The following is a 25,422-nucleotide window of genomic DNA, read 5'->3' as shown; positions in this document are numbered from 1 at the left end:
AAAAACGAATAGTAAAAGATTTTTTTAAATTCACCCCGGTGAAGGGGTGAAATAAATAAATAAAACTATTTTTTCGAAATTTCGGAGAAACGGTAAGGACTAGAAAAAAAAGTTCAAATAAAAGCTGTAGAGCGTTCAATTTTACATAAAAATGGTCTATATACTTTTTCTGCTCAAATCAAAATTAACCGAGATAGGGTGGCTAGAAGCTAGTAGACAACTTGTATTGAAACATTTTTAGTCCTTATCGTTACACTAAAAATTGAAAAAAAAAACACTTTATTTATATTTTTTCACCCCTTCTCGGGATGAATTTAAAAAAATAATTTTCCAAACAAATTGAATAAAAATGCTAAATATATGAATTTTTCACCAACTTATATTTTTTTTAATTTCTACTATCATCCCTTAGCTAGAAGCTAGAATAATATAGCTTTACCAAAACTTACGTATTTAAGGTCTATTTTCTTGGACTAAATGTATTCTTTATTGTAATGGGTAATGGCCCAGCTACGTTAAAACGGTTCCCGATAGATTACCGATCAACTTAAGCAGCGTTAGAAGATGCGAGTAGATGGACGGGTGACCGCTTGGGAACCCTGTCGTGTTGTTCTATGACAAAAGTGTAAAATCTATTAACACAAACTGCCCATTCGGGTTTGACACTAGCCGTCTTTTACACCGTTTTTTTTTATCATACGGTACTTAGTCTCTACTATTGCAGTTGCTCTAAGATTCAGAAAATTTTGGATATCAGAAGAAGGATGGCAGTTTGGGTGTTTTTCAAAAGTAGCTAACCTCTATATAACTTTTTTATTTTTTCAGATAAAAATCGAGATTTGTTTATCAACAATTTATTTTGAGGCAGTACTCAAAAAAAACAAACTATAACTTCACAGTCGTAACAAACTCATTAGTTGTACCAAACTTCGTGGCACAAATGGTTGTTGGCTCAGCGCATACAGTGATAAGGTGTTCTGGTGTTTCGTCATTTTAACCACAGAATCTGAATTCGCTGTTGTTTTTTAGCTTCAATCTACTGAGATGTTCCTTGAGGAGACAGGGGGCGTGACAATCCAAACATTGTTTTCACTTCAATTAAGAAAAATCTTTGATTTTTCTTGATTGAAAAATCTTCGATTTTTCTCAGTCGTAGGTTTTGAGGTATTTCTTAATATAACATACGAACTTAATTATTAATACAACTTATTCCGTAATATAACATACGAACATTCTACAGAACATTCTACAGAACATTCTACAGAACATTCTACAGAACATTCTACAGAACATACGAACATTCTACAGCTTCGACAAAGACATATTTTAATGTAAAATTTTACGCTCTACAAAAAAGGTCTCTTTGGTTTTTTCCATAAAAATATTCCTTTAAAAGTTATTCGCGGTCAAACTTATGCATATTATCATTCACTGCAAATTTTAATTGCGCCTTTTGATTTTGACTAAAAAGAGATCTAAATCCATACTTTTTTTTTAATAAAACAATATTTCTTTACCAACTTTAATATGGAAAACTAATATTGCGCTATCTATGAACAATTATTGATCAAAACTATAATTTAAGGTTGTTGTTTCATTGCTTTTCAGTGTTCGAAAATATGTGTGTCAATTGAAAAGCATGAACAAATTTCGAGTAGTTTTTATCTTAAATATTACTTGTATCGAATTAATTAAATTAATTTAATCAATAATTTAATTTAATTAATTAACGATTTAACTTAATTAAATAATAATTTAACTCAATTAATTAATAATGTAACTTAATTAGTTAATAATTTAATCTAATTAATAATTTTATTTAATTAATTCGATACAAATATTATTTAAGATAAAAACCACTCGAAATTTGTTCATTATTTTCAATATTTACAAACACTGATGAAAGGCAATAAAACAATAACCTTAAATTATAGTTTTCATCAATTGATCATAGATGGTAAGATGGCGCAAAATTAGTTTTCCATATTAAAGAAATATTGTTTTATTGAAAAAAATATGGCTCTAGATCCTTTTTTAGTCAAAATCAAAAGGCGCAATTAAAATTTGCAGTGAATGATAAACTATGTGCATAACTTTGACCGCGAATAACTTTTAAAGGAATGTTTTTATGGAAAAATCCAAAGAGACCTTTTTTGTAGAGCGTAAAATTTTGTATCAGAATATGTCTTTATCGAAGTAGGTTCATTTGCTTTGGGGATAAAAAATTAAATGCAAAAGGTCAGAAAATCCCATGTTATTTAAATGGGTATCATGAGTATCATGATTCCGGCACGATTTAAATTCAAAATTAAGAGCTTGTTTACGTTGGATAATTTTTTAGACCGAAAACTAAAACTTCAGAGGGCGGCAGCAAAAAAAGAGTCAACTTGGGAAATAACGGACACCCTATTGCTCATGCATCCGTATATGTTAGTAATGTATGGCAATTGCCTTCTATGTTTTAAAAAATATAACATAAATAAACATAACATACGTAAAAATTAAAAACAAATTAAAAATAATCATACAGAAAGTTTGAAGCTTTTTGAACTAATTGTTAATTTTAAAGTTGAATTGATATAATGTCATTTTAACAGAACGTCGATGGTTTTTGTAGACGTATCTGTTTAAAAAAAAACTAAAGTGTTCTCGATAGTTGCATTACACAATATTTTAAATAGTTTTTTTCTTTCTTCCTTGTGTTTTCTTGCTTTCGACGACGGAAAGAGATAAAGTTTCCGAAACGTTAAGCATTTTTTTGTCCGTTAGGCAAATTTGTTTATTGGTGGACCACTGCTGACAATTAGTCTCCGTCGGATTAACGCAGCAGTGTTTACAAAAAATATTTTATTTTGTAGATTTTCTTGCAATAGCCAAATACCCATATTATACTTAATCCGCCACATAGATATTTTCTGAGATATACAGGGTGGTCCGAACTGTATTCTGGAAACTTCGGCAGCATATTCTGCAGATAAAAATAAGTAAAAAATAAGAAAATAAGTTCGTATAAATGTATGTCCTGAAATGCTTAGTTTCGGAGATACAGGGTGTAGAAGTTTCATTTTTATTTCGATTTTTTCCAAATAATTTCTGAAGTAACGTCAATATTTGGATGAAAATTGGTGTCTAGCAGTTTTTTGACATGAGAAATTTGATTTTGATGTCAATATGACTCCTACTAGTAGAGGGCGCCACCTACATATTTTTTAACTGTTTTGAAGAGTAATAACTTTTCGTGCGTACATGTATAAAACTACTGAGTAAAAAAATATACATTTACGACGATTTTTACGTAAAAAAGGTCTCTTAGTAAAAATCGCTACGAATAACGGTTTTCGAGATATTTGGAATCGAAATTATCAATACCTGTTATCATTGACATAAATTAAACATGTTGACTAAATAGTTATTAGACTGAAATCATAAATTTGAAATGTTTTTGTTCCACAAGTTCAACAGAAACTGTTTTATTATCATCTTTTGCAGAAAAATTTATGATTAATTTAAAAAAAAAATAAAAATTTCCCAAATTTATTATTTTAGTGAAATAACTATCTACTCAACGTGTTTATTTTTCGTCAATAATGACATGTATTGTCTATTTCCATTCTAAATATCTTAAGAACGGTTGCTCGTAGCGATTTTTACAAAGATATATTTTTTACGTAAAAAGTCACAGAGATGTATATTTTTTCGCTCGGTAGTTTTATACAGGTATGGACAAAAAGTTATTACGCTTCAAAATATTTAAAACACATGTAGGTGGCGCCCTCGACGAGTAGGAGTCATATTAACATCAAAATCAAATTTCTGATGTCAAAAAACTCCCAGACACCAATTTTCATCCAAATATTGACGTTACTTCAGAAATTATCTAGAAAAAATCGAAATAAAAATGAAACTTCTAAACCCTGTATCTCTGAAACTAAGCATTTTAGGATATACATTTATACGAACTTTTTTACTTATTTTTACCTGCAGAATATGCTGCCAAAGTTTCCGGAATACAGTTCGGACCACCCTGTATATTGGACTATCCTGTACATGTGAATAATTCTAAACGCCACTAATATATTATCGATTTATTTAAATCGATAGTCCGCTATTTATTACGACGCGCTGCGCTCGTCTGGCTGGTTACGATGCGATTGCGCCCTTTTGGCCCTTCGTTGTTCAGGAAGCGATGATTGAACTGCTGTCCGGAGTAAAACGGCGGAAGGAGCAAGGAAGATATTCTGGTTTCGGGTCCCGAAATACATGAATTATTTAACCAATTTCTTAACGACGTATTTTGTACCGAACGAGAACATCATCCTCCGCCCTTCAGGCTTTGACGGATTGGTCGGGAATCCGGCACCGTTATATAATTTTCGGCAGAGGGACTTTGAATAGTGTTCCATAATTGCATAAATAAAAGGGTTTTAGGAAAGTGTTACCCAGAGATGCAGTTTTCGAATTAATGAATACATAAGTGGTGCGGAAATCGGTGAATATGATGGTATGAAAATAGTTGATTAAATATATAGCATATAAAAAATGTCTACACATATGTGGCGGATTCATCTCTCCAAAAAATCCTATATGGGTATTTCGCCACTGCAAGAAAATCTACAAAATAAAATAGTTATTTTTTGTAAACACTTCTGGCGTTAATCCCAAACGGAAACTACTTGTCAGAAATTAGGTTTACAGATATACAAATTTGCCTCACGAACAAAAAAATGCTTAACGTTTCGGAAAGTTTATCTCTTGACAGATGCATGAGCAATACAATTATTTTTATTAGATTGTATTAAAAAAGCCTCTTTTATTTTTTTAGAGGCTTTTTTTTCTTTCATTATAATTTTGGCGTTATTAAAATTTATTCTGTGCCCTGTGTTCCATGAATGTTGACAAACCTTAGATTTGCGAAAATCTCCCTTCCTACTTTAAAATAATCTTTATGTTCTTTAATTCGAACATTTAAGGGTCTAGATGTTTCACCAATGTAAAATTTATCGCATTCACATGGTATTTTGTATATTACATTTTTTGTTTGTTGTTCTGTATTCATTGGTTTAGTATGTAATAAAATGAATCTAAGTGTATTTTGTGTTTTGAAAGATGTTCGTATGTTATATTGTTTTCCTATCCTTCTTATTTTTTCAGAAACGCCTCGTATGTATGGAATAGTAAGTTGTAATTATACTTGTTATACTTATACGTATTATACTTGTTGTTAATTATATTAATTGTATATTGCGTATTGTTATCATTGTGTCTATGATTTGGGGTTTGTGTTGTGTTACTTTGAGCTTTGTTGTGATACTTTAACTAAAATCATCGCAACCTTATTAGAATATTTTGAACGGGAAAACGATAGTAAATGGTCCTTTATGTCCTTTAAGTGCTGGTTATATATTTATAATTAATTTATTTTTGTTTCCTAAAATACGCTACTCAAAACAATTATCGCATATTTGAATAAAAGTAATTATTACATATTTCTAAATAAAGCATACATTTTTCTGCCTTTCTCTTGTGAGTTTTTTTTGGGATCATTAGCCTACGCAATGATTTGTCATTTTTTGTCGGCCGACGATTTAGTTGCAAAAGTGAAAACAATACATTCTTATGGAGTCTATGGGCCCAATATTTGATTACATTGCGTAGCCTTAGGCTATGCGCTGACAGGCAATTTTTAATCGGCCGACTATTTAGTTGCATATCTGTAACCAATATATCCTTATGGAGCCGCGCTCACATGCAATCAAATAGTCGGCCGATTGACTTCATAAGTATGTATTGTTTTCACTTTTGCAACTAAATATTCGGCCGACTAATAATTAAAGGTCAGCGCGTAGGCTTATCGTATCGAATTTTTAAAATCGTAAGTCAGGGTATTCAAAGTGTTTTGTTTTTCAAATTAATATTTTTTTAGAAAATATGCGATAATTGTTTTGGGTAGTTTATTTTGATTAAAAGAAAATATGTAAAAGTGGGCAACGATGTGCCGGTCAAACTTAATTACGCGACTAAAAGTTTATTTGGTATGATTTGTATGTAAGTTATTCTTCGAAAAATCACCAATAAAACAAAACTCTTGAAAAAAACTATCTGTTTTATATAAAAAGCTGAATGCGTTTTGCATTAAAAATGTTACTAATACCTAAGTAGTACTTCCATATGACAATGAAGAAATTATGGTCCACATCATAGGTAATAATATCACACGATAATAATCTATTTGAAATTGCAATTAGTCCATTTATTTATCTCCAATGTCTTTATCGCTTTCCGTCCACGTGTATCAAGAGACAAAACCGCTTCAAAGATGAACGTAATGCAGTCAAGGAGTAATCTCCTCTCGGAAGTCTACGCCAAGAAGTAACCCCACATGCTACTGTTTAACTTGTCTTATCGCATTTACATAGGTTCGAATTAAAGGGGAGACGTAAAACAATCAGTCACCGGTTTATGATAAGATTGAAGGGAACAAAAGACTGGGGACAAGGGGTACACCGGAGAGGAGAAACGTTGGGGACCCTCATTTTTCCGAAGGCTAGGCTTAGAATATTAGCAAATATTGTGGGGGTGCTGGTATTTCGAAGCAAGATATTGGGTTTAGATAATTGGTGTAATAATGTTTATGTTTATTTTATATTAGTTGTTAAATAAGACAATTTATTTGAGAATTTAAATAAATTAAAATATTTACAGGACGTCTCATTTAAATAACAATCTAGAAACTAGTTTTTTGTCTGATTAGGTTCTGTTCAATTGATTCGTCGTTGGTCGTATGACCAGTGATTCTTATAGCGGGTGCGTATCAAAACAAATTGTTGAAGACCAAATCCCGATTTTTATCTAAAAAAAATAAAAAGTTATACGGGTGCGTCTCGAAAGTGGCGCACCCCTAACTTTTTTATTTTTTCTGATGAAATGACAATATTTGGTATGTTAGTATATGACATAAATGCTCGCATAAATGAGGATTGATTGACGTATTCAATAATTGTTTTCGGTCACTTCCAGTTTCACCGGAAATGACTCGAACATTTTTATTAATTTTTAAATGGCACTATCCGTATTTTTTTAATATATTCGATAGAAAATGATACTCTGAATAGAATGACATATCATACGTCAACTTTTGAGATTCTCGCTTAAAAAACTGTATTTTAAATTTTAATCTAAAGTGCCATGACTTTTTAATCAAGGAGCCTTAGAAAAATAGATTTGATTGCCTGAAGTTTTTAGCGTCTTGTCCTTGCCGGTTAAAAGATGCCCAAATCGTATTTTTAATCATATCGCAATTTTTTCAAATGGAACGAGTGTGGCTCATTAGCATATTTGGAAAACGCATTTTTTACGAATAATTTAGTACAACACACTTGGTATTTCGAGTCAAATTGTCGTTATGAACCGCATGTTTCAATTTCAAATAAACCATATGCGAAAATGTCAAAAGTTGAACATATGAAGTCATTCTATTCAGAGTGTCATTTTCTATCGAAAAGTAAAAAAATACCAAAGGTGCCATTAAAAGGTGTAGTCATGTCCGGTGAAACCGGAAGTAATCGAAAAAAATTGAATACGTCAATCAATCCTAATTTATGTCATATACTAACATACTAAATCTCCTTTTTTTATCTGAAAAAATAAAAAAGTTATAGGGGTGGGCCACTTTTGAGACGCACTCGGTATAATTTTACTCAGTAATATTTATATGTACACGTTTTGTAAATGTAATTTTGCATTTTTGAAGCGTGCAAAAAATAATTTAAATATGGACTGTTTAATTCAAATTCGACCCCCACCATTGCCATCTCGAAAGATGTAGGAGATACCAGGATAGTTAAATTAGTACAAACTTGTGGATTTAATGTGCTTAATAATATATCGTTTATAAACATTTAAAATTCCGAATAGTTCCGGATATATTCAAGAAAATCCGAAAATTGAAGATTTCTATTTTTTTTTTCTGGCATAATTTAAATAATCTCGTATCTCCTTGAGTTTTCGATATACCTATAGTTTTCTACAATCATGGCACAAAAACGAAACTTGCAGTGTACCGAGCAATAATAATCCTCACCATGTTATATGCGGAAGCGAAGGCTGGGTGTCCTTGAAATGCTAGCTGCGAGAGCGCTAAAGTCATGATTAGTAAATCCTGCTTAAGGTATGCAAGATGCAAGAAAACCGCCTACCAAAATCTCTTCTTTACGGTGAGTTTGTAGACGGTAAGAGGAAACCGGGTGGTGAATTGTCCACAAAGGTACAAGGATATTTTCCACGAACACTTAAAGGGAATAAGCATGCAGAATCGCAGTGGGAAGAAGCAGTGCACAATAGAACGCAATGGAGAAGAATTGTAAACTCAGTTAACATCGACAACCAAAGAGTAAAGAGACAACAAAGTAATGATATTTTTGAATGTCCGGAGTGCGGTAGACAGATAACATCACGTATCGGGCTTTTCAGTCATAGAAAAGCTCATGAAAGAAAACGCCTTGCGTAACCATCTTATGATACGTGTCAAATATTCGCCAGCGAGTAATGGCAGTAGTAGTAGTAGATATCCCAATAAAGGACGTCGAATTTTATTTACCTAATTACTATTGTTATTCGTTTTTGCATTTCATTTTTAGCATTGTTGCAAGTTTTATGTTTTAGATCGTCACCAATTTCAAATTCCAAACCTTTTACAGTTTAATTGCAATTTTCTAACAATCACGTCGCAAACAGACAATTTTTGAAATTTATATTTTACCAAATATAATACCAAAATCACATTCTACACATCTCTAATTAATTTAATTTGCAGATTTTCAAAATTAAAGAAATACAACAATACAATCATAATATTTATTAATCTATAAAATAAGTGTTTCTTTCAAATTTCAGAACTAAAAAAATATCGTACAATATTCACTATAGTAAACAAAAGAGACACAGATCAATAAATTATTAAAAAGAAAGCATAGAAATACCAAAAATATGACTAGCTATTAATTACTAATAAGGAATTCTAAAGCTTTTTTCTAGATGACTTAAATTAAAAACTGTAAAAGTCAATTTAAAAGCTGCACCAACTCATTTCACACATTATTAGTTCGGCCGTTTTTTTTAACGTTCCCGTACATTAACATTATCGCTTCGCATCGTACAGCTGACAGAATCCCAAACTAGGACGACGATATAACAATAATAGATCGACGAAAATATCGCGGCAAGTGAATCACCTTCTTCTTCGCCGAAAACGAGAGCCGCGTTATCTACACAAATATTTAGTCTAATGACCTTGTAATGACAATAGCATTTAGAACTCAAACCGTAATCAGCCGAAATCTACCACCGGTCGCTTAAAATTGGCATCATCGATTTTTGTGCAACACGGTTCGTGATCGCGGTAAAATGTAAATTGTTTCGTCTCCTTTTATTTAGATGTCTTTGGTTAAAACGGTTCCCGATAGATTACCGATCAACTTAAGCAGCGTTAGAAGATGCGAGTAGATGGACGGGTGACCGCTTGGAAACCCTGTCGTGTTGTTCTATGACAAAAGTGTAAAATCTGTTAACACACACTGCCCATTCGGGTTTGATACTAGCCGTCTTTTACACCGTTTTTTTTATTATACGGTACTTAGTCTCTACTATTGCAGTTGCTCTAAGATGCAGAAAATTTTGGATATCAGAAGAAGGATGGCAGTTTGGGTGTTTTGCAAAAGTAGCTAACCTCTATAAAACTTTCTTATTTTTTCAGAAAAAAATCGAGATTTGTTTATCAACAATTTATTTTGAGGCCCAGTACTCAAAAAAAAAACTATAACTTCACAGTCGTAACAAACTCATCAGTTGTACCAAACTTCATGGCACAAATGGTTGTTGGCTCAGCGCATACAATGATAAGGTGTTCTGGTGTTTCGTCATTTTAACAACAGAATCTGAATTCGCTGTTGTTTTTTAGCTTCAATCTACTGAGATGTTCCTTGAGGAGACAGGGGGTGTTGTATTAAAAGCCCCGTGACAATCCAAACATTGTTTTTACTTCAATCAACAAAAATCTTTGCGATTTTTCTTGATTGAAAAATCTTTGATTTTTCTCAGTTGTAAGAGGTCAGTCTGAGGTATTTCTTATAATAATAATATTAATTCTAATATCCCTAATATAACAGACATAATAATTTATATTTCTTTTTTCTTTAATTTATATTTCTTTCATTCTAATATCCCTAATATAACATACAAACATCTTTTAAAACACAAAATATACTTAGATCCATTTTAACACACACTAAACCAATGAATACTGAACAAAAAATGTAATATACAAAATACCATGTGAATGCTATAAATTTTATATTGGTGAAACATCTAGATCCTTAAATGCTCTAATTAAAGAACATAAAGATTATTTAAGAAAGGGTGACTTTCACAAATCTAAGATTTGTCAGCATTCATGGGACACAGGGCACTAATAGATTTTAACAACGCCAAAATTATAATGAAAGAAGCGATAGTCTCTAAAAGAAAAACAAGAGGCTTTTTTAATTCAATCTAATAAAAATAAATGTATTGCTCATGCATCTGTAGATGTTAGTAATGTATGGCGATTGCCTTCTATGTTTTAAAGAACATAACATAAATAAACATAACATACGTAAAAATTAAAAACAAATTAAAAATAATCATACAGACAGTTTGAAGCTTTTTGGTTTTACCTTATTAAGTAGTAGTTATCAGATTGTTATTTTGAAGTTGAATTGATAGTTAATTTTGAAGTTGAATTGATATAATGTCATTTTAACAGAACGTCAATGGTTTTTGTAGACGTATCTGTTTAAAAAAAAACTAAAGTGTTCTCGATAGTTGCATTTAAATATTTTAAATAGTTTTTTTCTTTTTTCCTTGTATTTTCTTGCTTTCGACGATGGAAAGAGATAAAGTTAGCTAAATTTGTTTAATGGTGGACCACTGCTGACAATTAGTCTCCGTCGGATTAACGCAGCAGTGTTTACAAAAAATATTTTATTTTGTATATTTTCTTGCAGTAGCGAAATACCCATATTAGACTTAATCCGCCACATAGATATATACATTTTCTGAGATATACAGGGTGGTCCGAACTGTATTCCGGAAACTTTGGCAGCATATTCTGCAGATAAAAATAAGTAAAAAAGTTCGTATAAATGTATGTCCTGAAATGCTTAGTTTCGGAGATACAGGTTGTAGAAGTTTCATTTTTATTTCGATTTTTTCCAAATAATTTCTGAAGTAACGTCAATATTTGGATGAAAATTGGTGTCTAGCAGTTTTTTGACATGAGAAATTTGATTTTGATGTCAATATGACTTCTACTAGTAGAGGGCGCCACCTACATATTTTTTAACTGTTTTGAAGAGTAATAACTTTTCGTCCGTACCTGTGTAAAACTACTGAGTAAAAAAATATGCATTTACGACGTTTTATACGTGAAAAAGGTCTCTTAGTAAAAATCGCTACAAATAATGGTTTTCGAGATATTTGGAATCGAAATTATCAATACCTGTTATCATTGACATAAATTAAACATGTTGACTAAATAGTTATTAGACTGAAATCATAAATTTGAAATGTTTTTGTTCCAAAAGTTCAACAGAAACTGTTTTATTATCATCTTTTGCAGAAAAATTTATGATTAATTAAAAAAAATAAAAATTTCCCAAATTTATTATTTTAGTGAAATAACTATCTACTCAACGTGTTTATTTTTCGTCAATAATGACATGTATTGTCTATTTCCATTCTAAATATCTTAAGAACGGTTGCTCGTAGCGATTTTTACAAAGATATATTTTTTACGTAAAAAGTCAAAGAGATGTATATTTTTTCGCTCGGTAGTTTTATACAGGTATGGACAAAAAGTTATTACGCTTCAAAATAGTTAAAACACATGTAGGTGGCGCCCTCTACGAGTAGGAGTCATATTAACATCCAAATTAAATTTTTTTTTTCATCTATATCATATCATATTTTCATCCAAATATTGACATTACTTCAGAAATTATCTAGAAAAAATCGAAATAAAAATGAAACTTCTACACCCTGTATCTCTGAAACTAAGCATTTTAGGACATACATTTATACGAACTTTTTTACTTATTTTTACCTGCAGAATATGCTGCCAAAGTTTCCGGAATACAGTTCGGACCACCTTGTATATTGGACTATCCTGTACATGTGAATAATTCTAAACGCCACTAATATATTATCGATTTATTTAAATCGATAGTCCGCTATTTATTACGGGATGTTGCGCTCGTCTGGCTGGTTTACGATGCGATTTGCGCCCTTTTGGCCCTTCGTTGTTCAGAAGCGATGATTGAACTGCTGTCCGGAGTAAAACGGCGGAAGGAGCAAGGAAGATGTTCTGGTTTCGGGTCCCGAAATACATGAATTATTTAACCAATTTCTTAACGACGTATTTTGTACCGAACGAGAACATCATCCTCCGCCCTTCAGGCTTTGACGGATTGGTCGGGAATGCGGCACCGTTGTATAATTTTCGGCAGAAGGACTTTGAATAGTGTTCCATAATTGCATAAATAAGAGGTTTTTAGGAAAGTGTTACCCAGAGATGCAGTTTGTAGCATTCTTTATTTCCTTTAATAAAATTGAATTTAAAAATCTATTTTTATTTAAATTTCTTAGTATTGGCGCCATCTATTTGCTAGATGCCAAAGATACCAAACTCCATTTGTTACAGCTCACTTGTCTCGATATTTAATTTTTATTAGCACATCTATTCGCTAAATGTCAAACTTCATTTATTACAGTTCACTTGTCTTGTTTATTAGCGCCATCTATTCGCTATAGGCCAAACTTCCTTAATTGCATTTCACTTGTCCGAATCTCACTTCGCTGTGGATTGCGATTTTCTGTTCTAATGATTTCGATCATATGATATCATTTTTGTCTCTCTCATTTTGTCTGTGGTGAAAAGGTTTTGGTCGGTTCTGAAACTGAGAAGAAGGTCTTTTTTTCTGAGAATTTGGATCTGAAGAAGACGCGTGTTTCGGCGTCCGACAAATTTTCCAGTGAAAAGCACTCTGAATCCACTTTTCGATTTCCATTGCATGGGTATCCGATTTGGGAATTTGAAAACCTTGTAAAGTATGCAATCCAGAGTATAGATCGTATTTGTTTGGTTTCTTCTTGGAATGATCACCGTAAGTTTATCCGCCATTTTATATAGCCCTATCTAACTAAATTCTATTTCAGTTATTTCCGTTTTTTATTTCGTTTATTGGAGTATTTAATTACTGGTTTGGATCGGCATATGGTTTGAATATATTTATGTAAAGCTGATTTTCAGACCGTAAGTTGTTTTTTATTGAGTATGTGTCCTGAGAACTATTTTTTATTTATAGAGTAACTACCACATGGTACTCAGTAATTACCACATGGTATGCAGTAATAATGCAGTAATTATTGTATGTTTCACCCACTTTCATTTTGTATGGACCTATGCAGACCTTAAGACAGTGTTCCTGACATTACAATCGTTCTTTTGGCTGATATCGAAGACTTCTCCTGCCATAGTTATCTGCATCCACTTCTGTTAGTCTGGAGAATACCTACCTACCTGTTTACATCATAAGAAACTATATACAGATAAGTCTTAAGTTTGATACACAAGGTACGCTTTTATTTTATAATTTTTGAGACAACAGATTTAATAATCTGGTAAATTATCACTATTTATCCCACATATTGTAGTCAAAATTATTTTTTATTTAACGTTATAATTTTTTATTTAACGTTATATAATTTGATTCGTACAGTACACTCTTACTTAGCTATGATATTTTATATGAAAATTATTAACACGTATTCATTTTAAAGGTTTTTGTACACGACATGTTTCGAAACATCATCGTATTGAGACATACATAAATTTCACCTGTTTTTATATTAAGTAGCTTACTTAGTTCAAAGAATACAGTTACTAAATTCGAATCTATTTAAAATAACTTGCGGTTTTATTGGGAGCACTGTGACTAATTGATGATACTTGTGTTCGTTTTCAATAAATGTTTAATGTAGGATAGTTATTTCTGACTTTTATTCCTGATAAACATAATAGACCCTTAATGCTGTTGATTACTTTATTTTAGCTATGTTGTGATATCGTATTTTTCTTTTTGGTTTCTTACTTTACCACTCTCATAAACAAAGTAAGTGGCGCCCTTTTCACTGTCTTTGACCATACCTATTTGAATTCTTAACATCAATATTAAAATCTCTGCAGCCTATATATTATCATTTTTTTTTATTTTTTAACAACATTAGAAAGTCACTGTGAGTCAGAACCCAGCTTTCCTCTAACCCTGAACAACGGATTTTTTTTTCATTCTATTTGGGTAACGACAGAAAAATCGTCACAAGTTTTCGAATTAATGAATACATAAGTGGTGCGGAAATCGGTGAATATGATGGTATGAAAATAGTTGATTAAATATACAGCATATAAAAGATGACTACACATATGTGGCGGATTCATCTTTCCAAAAAATCCTTATATGGGTATTTCGCCACTGCAAGAAAATCTACAAAATAAAATAGTTATTTTTTGTAAACACTTCTGCGTTAATCCCAAACGGAAACTACTTGTCAGAAATTAGGTTTACAGATATACAAATTTGCCTCACGAACAAAAAATGCTTAACGTTCGGAAAGTTTATCTCTTTCCGTCGTTGCCCGTCGGAAGCAAAAAAAAAACAAAAAAGATATTAAACTTATATCAAGTTAAACTTCAAAATTAACAATTACTACCTGATAACAATTACTATTATTAAGGTAAAACAAAAAAGCCCCAAACTTTCTGTATGATTATTTTTATTTTTTAAGTATGTTATGTTTATTTATGTTATGTTCTTTAAAATCAAAGAAGCGATTGCCATACATTACTAACTTCTATAGATGCATGAGCAATACAATTATTTTTATTAGATTGTATTAAAAAAGCGTCTTTTATTTTTTTTACAGGCTTTTTTTTCTTTCATTATAATTTTGGCGTTATTAAAATTTATTCTGTGCCCTGTGTCCCATGAATGTTGACAAACCTTAGATTTGCGAAAATCTCCCTTCCTATTTTAAAATAATCTTTATGTTCTTTAATTCGAACATTTAAGGGTCTAGATGTTTCACCAATGTAAAATTTATCGCATTCACATGGTATTTCGTATATTACATTTTTTGTTTGTTGTTCTGTATTCATGGGTTTAGTATGTAATAAAATGAGTCTAAGTGTATTTTGTGTTTTAAAAGATGTTCGTATGTTATATTGTTTTCCTATCCTTATTTTTTCCGAAACGCCTCGTATGTATGGAATTGTAAGTTGTAATTATAATTGTTATATAGTTATACGTATTATACTTGTTGTTAATTATATTAATTGTACATTGTGTATTGTTATCATTGTGTCTATGATTTGGGGTTTGTGTTGTGATACTTTGAGTTTTGTTGTGATACTTTAACCAAACTCATCGCAACCTTATTAGAATATTTTGAACGGGAAAACGATAGTAAATGGCCCTTTATGTCCTTTAAGTGCTGTTTATATATTTATAATTAATTTATTTTTGTTTCCTAAAATACGATACTCAAAACAATTATCGCATATTTGAATAAAAGTAATTATTACATATTTCTAAATAAAGCATACATTTTTCTGCCCTTCTCTTGTGAGTTTTTTTTGGGATAATTAGGCTACGCAGTGATTTGTCATTTTTTGTCGGCCGACGATTTAGTTGCAAAAGTGAAAACAATACATTCTTATGAAGTCGAAGGGCCCAATATTTGATTACATTGCGTAGCCTTAGGCTATGCGCTGACAGGCAATTTTTAATCGGCCGACTATTTAGTTGCATATCTGTAACCAATATATCCTTATGGAGCCGCGCTCACATGCAATCAAATAGTCGGCCGATTGACTTCATAAGTATGTATTGTTTTTACTTTTGCAACTAAATACTCGGCCGACTAATAATTAAAGGTCAGCGCGTAGGTTTATAGTATCGAATTATTAAAATCGTAAGTCAGGGTATTCAATTACACATAACACGATAATAATCTATTTGAAATTGCAATTAGTCCATTTATTTATCTCCAATGTCTTTATCGCTTTCCGTCCACGTGTATCAAGAGACAAAACCGCTTCAAAGATGAACGTAATGCAGTCAAGGAGTAATCTCCTCTCGGAAGTCTACGCCAAGAAGTAACCCCACATGCTACTGTTTAACTTGTCTTATCGCATTTACATAGGTTCGAATTAAAGGGGAGACGTAAAACAATCAGTCACCGGTTTATGATAAGATTGAAGGGAACAAAAGACTGGGGACAAGGGGTACACCGGAGAGGAGAAACGTTGGGGACCCTCATTTTGCCGAAGGCTAGGCTTAGAATATTAGCAAATATTGTGGGGGTGCTGGTATTTCGAAGCAGGATATTGGGTTTAGATAATTGGTGTAATAATGTTTATGTTTATTTTATATTAGTTGTTAAATAAGACAATTTATTTGAGAATTTAAATAAATTAAAATATTTACAGGACGTCTCATTTAAATAACAATCTAGAAACTAGTTTTTTGTCTGATTAGGTTCTGTTCAATTGATTCGTCGTTGGTCGTATGACCAGTGATTCTTATAGCGGGTGCGTATCAAAACAAATTGTTGAAGACCAAATCCCGATTTTTATCTAAAAAAAATAAAAAGTTATACGGGTGCGTCTCGAAAGTGGCGCACCCCTAACTTTTTTATTTTTTCTGATGAAATGACAATATTTGGTATGTTAGTATATGACATAAATGCTCGCATAAATGAGGATTGATTGACGTATTCAATAATTGTTTTCGGTCACTTCCAGTTTCACCGGAAATGACTCGAACTTTTTTATTAATTTTTAAATGGCACTATCCGTATTTTTTTAATATATTCAATAGAAAATGATACTCTGAATAGAATGACATATCATACGTCAACTTTTGAGATTCTCGTTTAAAAAACTGTTTTTTAAATTTTAATCTAAGTGCCATGACTTTTTAATCAAGGAGCCTTAGAAAAATAGATTTGATTGCCTGAAGTTTTTAGCGTCTTGTCCTTGCCGGTTAAAAGATGCCCAAATCGTATTTTTAATCATATCGCAATTTTGTCAAATGGAACGAAGGTGGCTCATTAGCATATTTGGAAAACGCATTTTTTACGAATAATTTAGTACAACACACTTGGTATTTCGAGTCAAATTGTCGTTATGAACCGCATGTTTCAATTTCAAATAAACCATATGAGAAAATGTCAAAAGTTGAACATATGAAGTCATTCTATTCAGAGTGTCATTTTCTATCGAAAAGTAAAAAAATACCAAAAGTGCCATTAAAAGGTGTAGTCATGTCCGGTGAAACCGGAAGTAACCGAAAAAAATTGAATACGTCAATCAATCCTAATTTATGTCATATACTAACATACTAAATCTCCTTTTTTTATCTGAAAAAATAAAAAAGTTATAGGGGTGGGCCATTTTTGAGACGCACTCGGTATAATTTTACTCAGTAATATTTATATGTACACGTTTTGTAAATGTAATTTTGCATTTTTGAAGCGTGAAAAAAATAATTTAAATATGGACTGTTTAATTCAAATTCGACCCCCACCATTGCCATCTCGAAAGATGTAGGAGATACCAGGATAGTTAAATTAGTACAAACTTGTGGATTTAATGTGCTTAATAATATATCGTTTAGAAACATTTAAAATTCCGAATAGTTCCGGATATATTCGAGAAAATCCGAAAATTGAAGATTTCGATTTTTTTTTCTGGCATAATTTAAATAATCTCGTATCTCCTTGAGTTTTCGATATACCTATAGTTTTCTACAATCAAGGCACAAAAACGAAACTTGCAGTGTACCGAGCAATAATAATCCTCACCATGTTATATGCGGAAGCGAAGCCTGGGTGTCGTACTGCCGACACATAAAGCATTAAAAAAGTTGCAACAGAGACTCCTTACACAACTGTTAAGAATCAGATAGTACCACCATGTTTCAAACGTATCGGTCCTTGAAATGCTAGCTGCGAGAGCGCTAAAGTCATGATTACTAAATCCTGCTTAAGGTATGCAAGATGCAAGAAAACCGCCTACCAAAATCTCTTCTTTACGGTGAGCTTGTAGACGGTAAGAGGAAACCGGGTAGTGAATTGTCCACAAAGGTACAAGGATATTTTCCGCGAACACTTAAAGGGAATAAGCATGCAGAATCGCAGTGGGAAGCAGCAGTGCACAATAGAACGCAATGGAGAAGAATTGTAAACTCAGTTAACATCGACAACCAAAGAGTAAAGAGGCAACAAAGTAATGATATTTTTGAATGTCCGGAGTGCGGTAGACAGATAACATCACGTATCGGGCTTTTCAGTCACAGAAAAGCTCATGGAAGAAAACGCCTTGCGTAACCATCTTATGATACGTGTCAAATATTCGCCAGCGAGTAATGGCAGTAGTAGTAGTAGATATCCCAATAAAGGAGGTCGAATTTTATTTACCTAATTACTATTGTTATTCGTTTTTGCATTTCATTTTTAGCATTGTTGCAAGTTTTATGTTTTAGATCGTCACCAATTTCAAATTCCAAACCTTTTACAGTTTAATTGCAATTTTCTAACAATCACGTCGCAAACAGACAATTTTTGAAATTTATATTTTACCATAAATATAATACAAAAATCACATTCTACACATCTCTAATTAATTTAATTTGCAGATTTTCAAAATTAAAGAAATACAACAATACAATCATAATATTTATTAGTCTATAAAATAAGTGTTTCTTTCAAATTTCAGAACTAAAAAAATATCGTACAATATTCACTATAGTAAACCAAAGAGACAGATCAATAAATTATTAAAAAGAAAGCATAGAAATACCAAAAATATGACTAGCTATTAATTTCTAATAAGGAATTCTAAAGCTTTTTTCTAGATGACTTAAATTAAAAACAGTAAAAGTCAATTTAAAAACTGCACCAACTCATTTCACACATTATTAGTTCGGCCGTTTTTTTCAACGTTCCCGTACATTAACATTATCGCTTCGCATCGTACAGCTGACAGAATCCCAAACTAGGACGACGATATGACAATAATAGATCGACGAAAATATCGCGGCAAGTGAATCACCTTCTTCTTCGCCGAAAACGAGAGCCGCGTATAAAAGTAAGCGTATGTATTTTTACCTGGCAAATTCCTGAGTGAGCAGCTTGAGTCGGGATCTGCAGCGGGCAGCCTCCTGCAAGGCCTGCTTGGCCCTGGACTCGCTGTCGACACGCAGTCTCCTCTCGCGGTCTGCATCCCTCTGAGCTGATTCTCTCTGAAAAAAAAAATAGAATGTTATTAGAGCACATTTGCCGTTAAATAAAATACTGTAGGTATGAAAAAAACGGCGGCCTCAAGTTGGCTTGGAAATGACAATCGATGATATCAGTATATAATTTTATATACAAATGACAGCGATCTTTATTTCCACATTTAAATTTCAATTAGAACTAAAAGTTAATATTAGGCTGCACGGTTAGGCATCGGTAGTTTGTATGTACGAAATCGTATGGCCAGTCTAGTGAGTCTAGTTACACTTTGTTTACCAAACATAGATTTAATTGCTCATAGTTGTTATGGAATATGAATGCTGCTATTCATTTTTTTATTGAGGAAAGTTAAGTAAATGGATTGAAGATTATTTTTTACGAGGTAATATAAATTATAAAAAATATTAAGACTGGACCAAAAAAGGCTTAAAAATAGATAAAGAATATCTTAACAATAATAGTCCTGAAGAGCTACAATCACAAATTAACGAACTAAATACAGCCAGCAATAAAGTAGGTCTAAAAATGAATTTGGCACAAATTAAAGTAATGTACATCGCACTAGTAGACAGGAAAGACATTCTAATAAATAAAACAACATAAGTAGTGGAAGAATATCTATTTGGGACAACTAATACACAGCTCGGGATCTCTACTACCAGAAATCAACAGAAGAATTAAGTTGGCATGAAGTACTTATGGAAGAAACTCAATCATATTCAAACCTAGAATAACATTTTACCTAAACAAGAAAACATTCGACCAATGTGTACTACCAGTCATGTATAAGAAACCTGGATACTTAAAATGGATATTATAAGGAAACTGCAGGTCGCACAAAGCTCGATGGAATGGAATATGCTGGGAATAACCAAGAAAGACCGTAAAAGAATAGAGTGGATACGACAAAAGACCCAGGTAATAGATGTCATCCATTGAAACAAATCCCTCAAATGGCAATGGGCAAGACACTTGACAAGAAGGACGGACAACAGACGGATCACAAACATTACAGTATGGTACCTACGAGGAATTGAAAGATCTAGAAGAAGACCAAACCTGAGATGGGATCATATTAGAAAATTAGCATGAATAATTTGGACTTGCATAGCCAACAATAGACAACTAGGAGCCCATTTACAAAGATATTATCTAAATATGTGAGGGAGGCGACACCATATAAATGGAAATGGTAAGCTGAGAATGATAATGATGATAATACAAAATAATGTAAAAATATAAAAGATTTAAAAACGAATATTGGGGAAATTATTCTTGATAAAATTGATTTAAACCGACTATACAAGATCCAATTCGGTCATAAGGTTGGGTCGATTTAGTCGGTTGGATGAAAAATCGGCTCGTGTGTAGTTTTGTTGTATGAAAATTTTAAATCTGGTCTGATTTATTGGGTCAGAAAATCACATAACAAGCCCAGTTTTTGTGTAAACCATCAAAAGAAATATCACGAACATAATGGATGAATTTCCAAACGAACTAACAAGTGGCACCAACGAACCGAATTATATTCACTTTGTGTGCATGGACGCATGGAAGTATCAAATCAAATTAAGAGAATCCAAAGGTAACAATAATGCAAAGGCAAGACCGATTTTTTTACTTTTTGATAAAATACCAGCCATCTTATATATTATAGGATAATATAGTGGGAAATAATATCGATTTTTGTTAGTCAACCAAGTTGGACGTGTGTAGGCCGAATTAACTGCAAAGTGTCTTTGTGTGTTGCACATTATAATAATTGATTTAGAAGAAACTCGAAAAAAAATACTATAAAATTCCAAATAAACGAACAATTAAAACATTGAAATATGAAATTTTAACCATATTAACTATAACGTCTATAACTAAACACGACATTTTAACTATTATTCTATGACAGTATATTTCTGTCATATTTTGAATAAATGAATTGATAAATAAGTGGAAATAATATATACTTCCTAGTTTAGTTCATCATCACTGCCTCTTTCCACACTTTCTTTTATTTACCTTTCTGTTATGATACTGCTGAGGTTTTTGACCTCACAGAGATCTTCTTTCATGGACTAAACATATTAATATTTCACAATGCATATCAATAAACTAATGGATCCTATTCGTATCAATAAAAATAAAATATTTTGGACGCATTTAAATTTCCTACAAAGTCCTAGGAATTCGTAAGAAATAGTCGTAAGCAATGTAGCTACAAAAGTGTCAAAATATGCGTTTGGTTTATTCTGACTTCTTATGAGTTCGTAAAACTTTTTATGAACACATCGTATGAATTCGCGCATCCAATGTAGTTAAGACAAAAAATGACAAACTGTTTTGTTTAATTTTGTAATGATGATTATCTATTATAAAAATCATAAAAGCATAATAAGGTTTAGAAACTGAAATACATTCCGAGTTCTGATGTATTCATTCAACATTAGATGTTTAATGAATACATCATAAATAAAATGCAATCATTGTTTGAATTGTGCTTAATATTCGATGAAATTAAAATTCAATATTTCGGGGCTTAAAAAATTCCCTTTACCTTCCTTCATTCTGATTTTAATTAAAAAAAGTTTGAAAAGTTTCCGTAATTACTAAAAATAAAATTTCTGCAAAGTGTGAAGCGGAATTTTTTCACGAAGGAAATTAATTTTTAAAACATAAATAAAAAGTTTGAAATTATATCCATTTGTAATGAATTCAGCCGGATTTAAATAATTCTGTGTTGACAATTATCGAGACAATTATTAAACTACTTTATTTACTTTCCCCCAATACTGATTCTTCTTCTTTTTGTAAGTATTAAAGTTAATGAAGAGAGAAAAGAATATACAAATTCAAATTCTTGTAAGAGTATAAAAAAGTGTCTGCTTACCGAAGTGTTATTGTTTAACGTAAATCCGGAATATTTTTGACACTTGCACGTTAAAAATGACATGACACTTTACTGATCGATTACGGATACCAGCATGACACACAATAATAAGCCAACTGTTCGAATTTAAACAAAAGCCGAAAGAACACGACCTACTTCGTCTCGGTTGTCAAATAACACTGCTTTGAGTGCTTTGCTGTTCACCGACCTATGTGGAAGCGATACGTCTTATAATTAATTGGTAAGTTGCGAAGACGAAATAGTAACAAAAGGCCGGTGTACACTGAGAAAAAATATCCGAGTTTTTGTTAAAAGTTTGCCATACTTTTTTATTATAGTTTTCTAATTTGGATGAATTGGCAATTAAGATATAGTCCTAATTGCCAATAGTCCTGAAGAAGTATTAAAGTGGGTCTCAAAATGAATTTAGCAAAAACTAAAATAATGTACGACAAACTAGTGGACAGAAAAACAATAATAAATAAGACAACACTTGAAATAGTAGAAGAATATATATATTTGGGACAACTAATACACAGCTCGGTATCTATACTACCAGAAATCAACAGAATAATTAAAAAGTTAGCGTGGAGTACTTCGTGGAAGAAATGCAATCATATTCAAATCTAGAATGCCACTATATCTAAAGAAGAAAACATTCGACCAATGTGTCCTAGCAGTCATGACCTATGCATACGAAACCTGGACACTTACAACGGAAACTGCACAGTCGCACAACACACAATGGAACGAAATATGCTGGGAATAACCAAGAAAGACTGTAAAAGAATAGAGTGATGCGATAAAAAACTGAGAGAAAAGAGGACCACAAAAATTCCAGCATGATACCCATGAGGAACTAAGAGACCAGAAGAAGACCAAACCTGAGATGGGACCATGATATTACGAAATTAGCAGGGATAACTTGCAGCCGCATAGCCAACAATAGACAACAATGGGCCCAACTACAACGAGATTATCTAAATATGTGAGGGAGGTTATACCATAATTGGAAATGGTCGAATGAGCTGAAGATGAAGTATAATAACATTATTTGTTTTATCTATTTGTATGTATAAATATTATCTTATACTTTTGTATTTTACAATGAATTTTTATTTGTGTAAGTTAACTGCTGGTTTAGTGCCAAAAATTTCACTTGACTTTCAAACGGTTTTGGTCGATTTGCCATTCGATATGGTTGAATACACGTGTACTGTTTATTGTTAATTATTTTATTAAAAAAGACACACTGAATATGACAAAATAGTTATCCAATACCTGATACTTAATCTCAGTGGCGCATCGAGAAATTGAGTCTGGGAGTGGTTGTGGCAAAATTTAAATTTCAATTAAATTTTCGCTGAAAGGTATTGTGACTCTGGAAGAAAAGAAACTTGAGTTGGCCTCTTGTTTCTATTTTGATTTGTATTATTAATTTATTTTATGTGGCACATTTTGTCAATATTTATAAATTAATTCCTGGGATCCTGGAAGGGGTAATTACTCCCACTACCCCACCCGTATGCATGTGCTTAATCTACATTAATTTATTATGTATTAGGGGTATTATTAAGCTTGTGCTTAATAATACCCCCTGCTTAATCTACATTAATTTGTGTGTTAAACCACATTTTAGATATATATACTATTTTCTCTTAGAAAAAATACTATTAAATATGAAAAAGACCATTCTGACTTTTTGACATTGACATTTGACATTTGACTTTTTGACATTTGACTAGACAATGCATTTTATTGCATTTCATCCTGTCCTAATAATAATTTCCTACAATAATTTGAAAACATTTCCTAATTTTATAATATATTAATTATGAGATTTTGACTTATTGTTGATGTGCAGATTACAAGAACATGTTTATAGACAAGTCAACATATATATTCACTTATCTACCAACATTATTTTTATTTTTAGTTGTACATCATTTGGATATATTTAATGTTAATTTGTTCTATGACTATAATATTATTATGTGCTTATTTTATTAACATAGGTTATTTGGATACATATCATAGTTTATTAATGATATTTTTTTCTGGGTGTATAATCGAGTACCAATTTATTAATCCATGGCTATATAGTAATCAAAATAAACAAATTTAATTGTAATGTATTGGTTTAATAGGAAATCAAGGATATTTAAATATGTTGCCAGTTGTATATGCGAGTTAAATAAAATATTAATAATTTAATTTAGTAAATGGATTTAATACTAGAAGATATACGATATTCGATTTAATTTTAATGTAGATTTTCTAATTTTAGTTAGGTTACATTAGGTACTGGTAGTATAACAATTCAGGGTCGTTCAACAAAGTTGAAGTTGAAGAGGTAATATTTTGGCCTCGATTTTGGCCAACTGTATAACACAATTTAAATGAAATAAATGAACCTACGTTATGTTAAAAATATTTTTTACTGTGAGTTACCTTGGATGCGCTCGACAGAAGCAATATTAGGGAAATTTGAGGAGAATAGTTTATGTAAATCAAACGCTAAATTTGCAAATAGCCCTACTTATTTAATTAATTGAAATAAGAGGAATGCCGTAATCTGCCTGGAATTTACAAGTAAAAAAGTACGGCAGAGAAAACCTTGATCACTATTCCAAAGAATCCAACTATACCGTTCTGAACTTTAATAAAAGAGAAATGATAATACAGAAACTGTCCTTAAACCAAGGTTTGTAGTTTAATACAGTCAAAAGATGCCACATTTAACACATTCGAAACTGAACAGTTTGTTTATATTACAAGTTGCGTTTTTTACAAGAGACAAAAAATGTAGTAAATAGTATAGAATTGGAATATATTTATATTAAAATTTGTGTAGGGGTGCGGGTAGTTTTTACCCTTCCCGTACCTTTTCTTAATTTTTCTGAATGTCAAATGTTGAAGCACTTAGCAAAACATAGACACCCAAAAACTCAATTCAAATCGGAATAACGGTTCTTAAAATATCTGAAAAAATTTGAATATTTTTTTAAAGTTTGATGTTGTTCTCTAGGACAAACGAAGCACTTTTGTATAGAGGTAAATTGTGCCCAATGAACTTATTTTGATTCCAACAATAGGTAAGTAGTAGTTCAATGTCCACTAAATATTGGGACACCTTGTATATTCGAATTTCT

General features: G+C 31.7%; 1 protein-coding gene across 3 annotated transcripts in view; it reads right to left on the bottom strand.

The window, feature by feature from the left end:
* The window catches only part of LOC115887432, a 121,367-nt gene extending 98,996 nt beyond the window's left edge, over positions 1 to 22,371 (bottom strand). For 2 of the 3 annotated variants that reach the window (XM_030906854.1, XM_030906856.1), the window contains exons 1-2: positions 22,271 to 22,371; positions 19,261 to 19,394 (exon numbers count right to left, since the gene is read on the bottom strand). In XM_030906854.1, coding sequence (XP_030762714.1) covers positions 19,261 to 19,394; positions 22,271 to 22,333 — 197 coding nt within the window. In that variant the 5' untranslated portion in view covers positions 22,334 to 22,371. The remainder of the gene's footprint in view (positions 1 to 19,260; positions 19,395 to 22,270) is intronic. The other variant, XM_030906855.1, reaches the window with a different exon arrangement.
* Positions 22,372 to 25,422: the final 3,051 nt, after the last annotated feature.

The sequence above is a fragment of the Sitophilus oryzae genome, unplaced genomic scaffold, assembly GCF_002938485.1.
Source record: "Sitophilus oryzae breed Bouriz unplaced genomic scaffold, Soryzae_2.0 scaffold_575_pilon_pilon, whole genome shotgun sequence".
In the NCBI taxonomy this organism is placed as follows: domain Eukaryota; kingdom Metazoa; phylum Arthropoda; class Insecta; order Coleoptera; family Curculionidae; genus Sitophilus; species Sitophilus oryzae.
The sequence above is the reverse complement of the archived record's forward strand: the minus strand, read 5'-3'. Positions and strand labels throughout refer to the sequence as shown.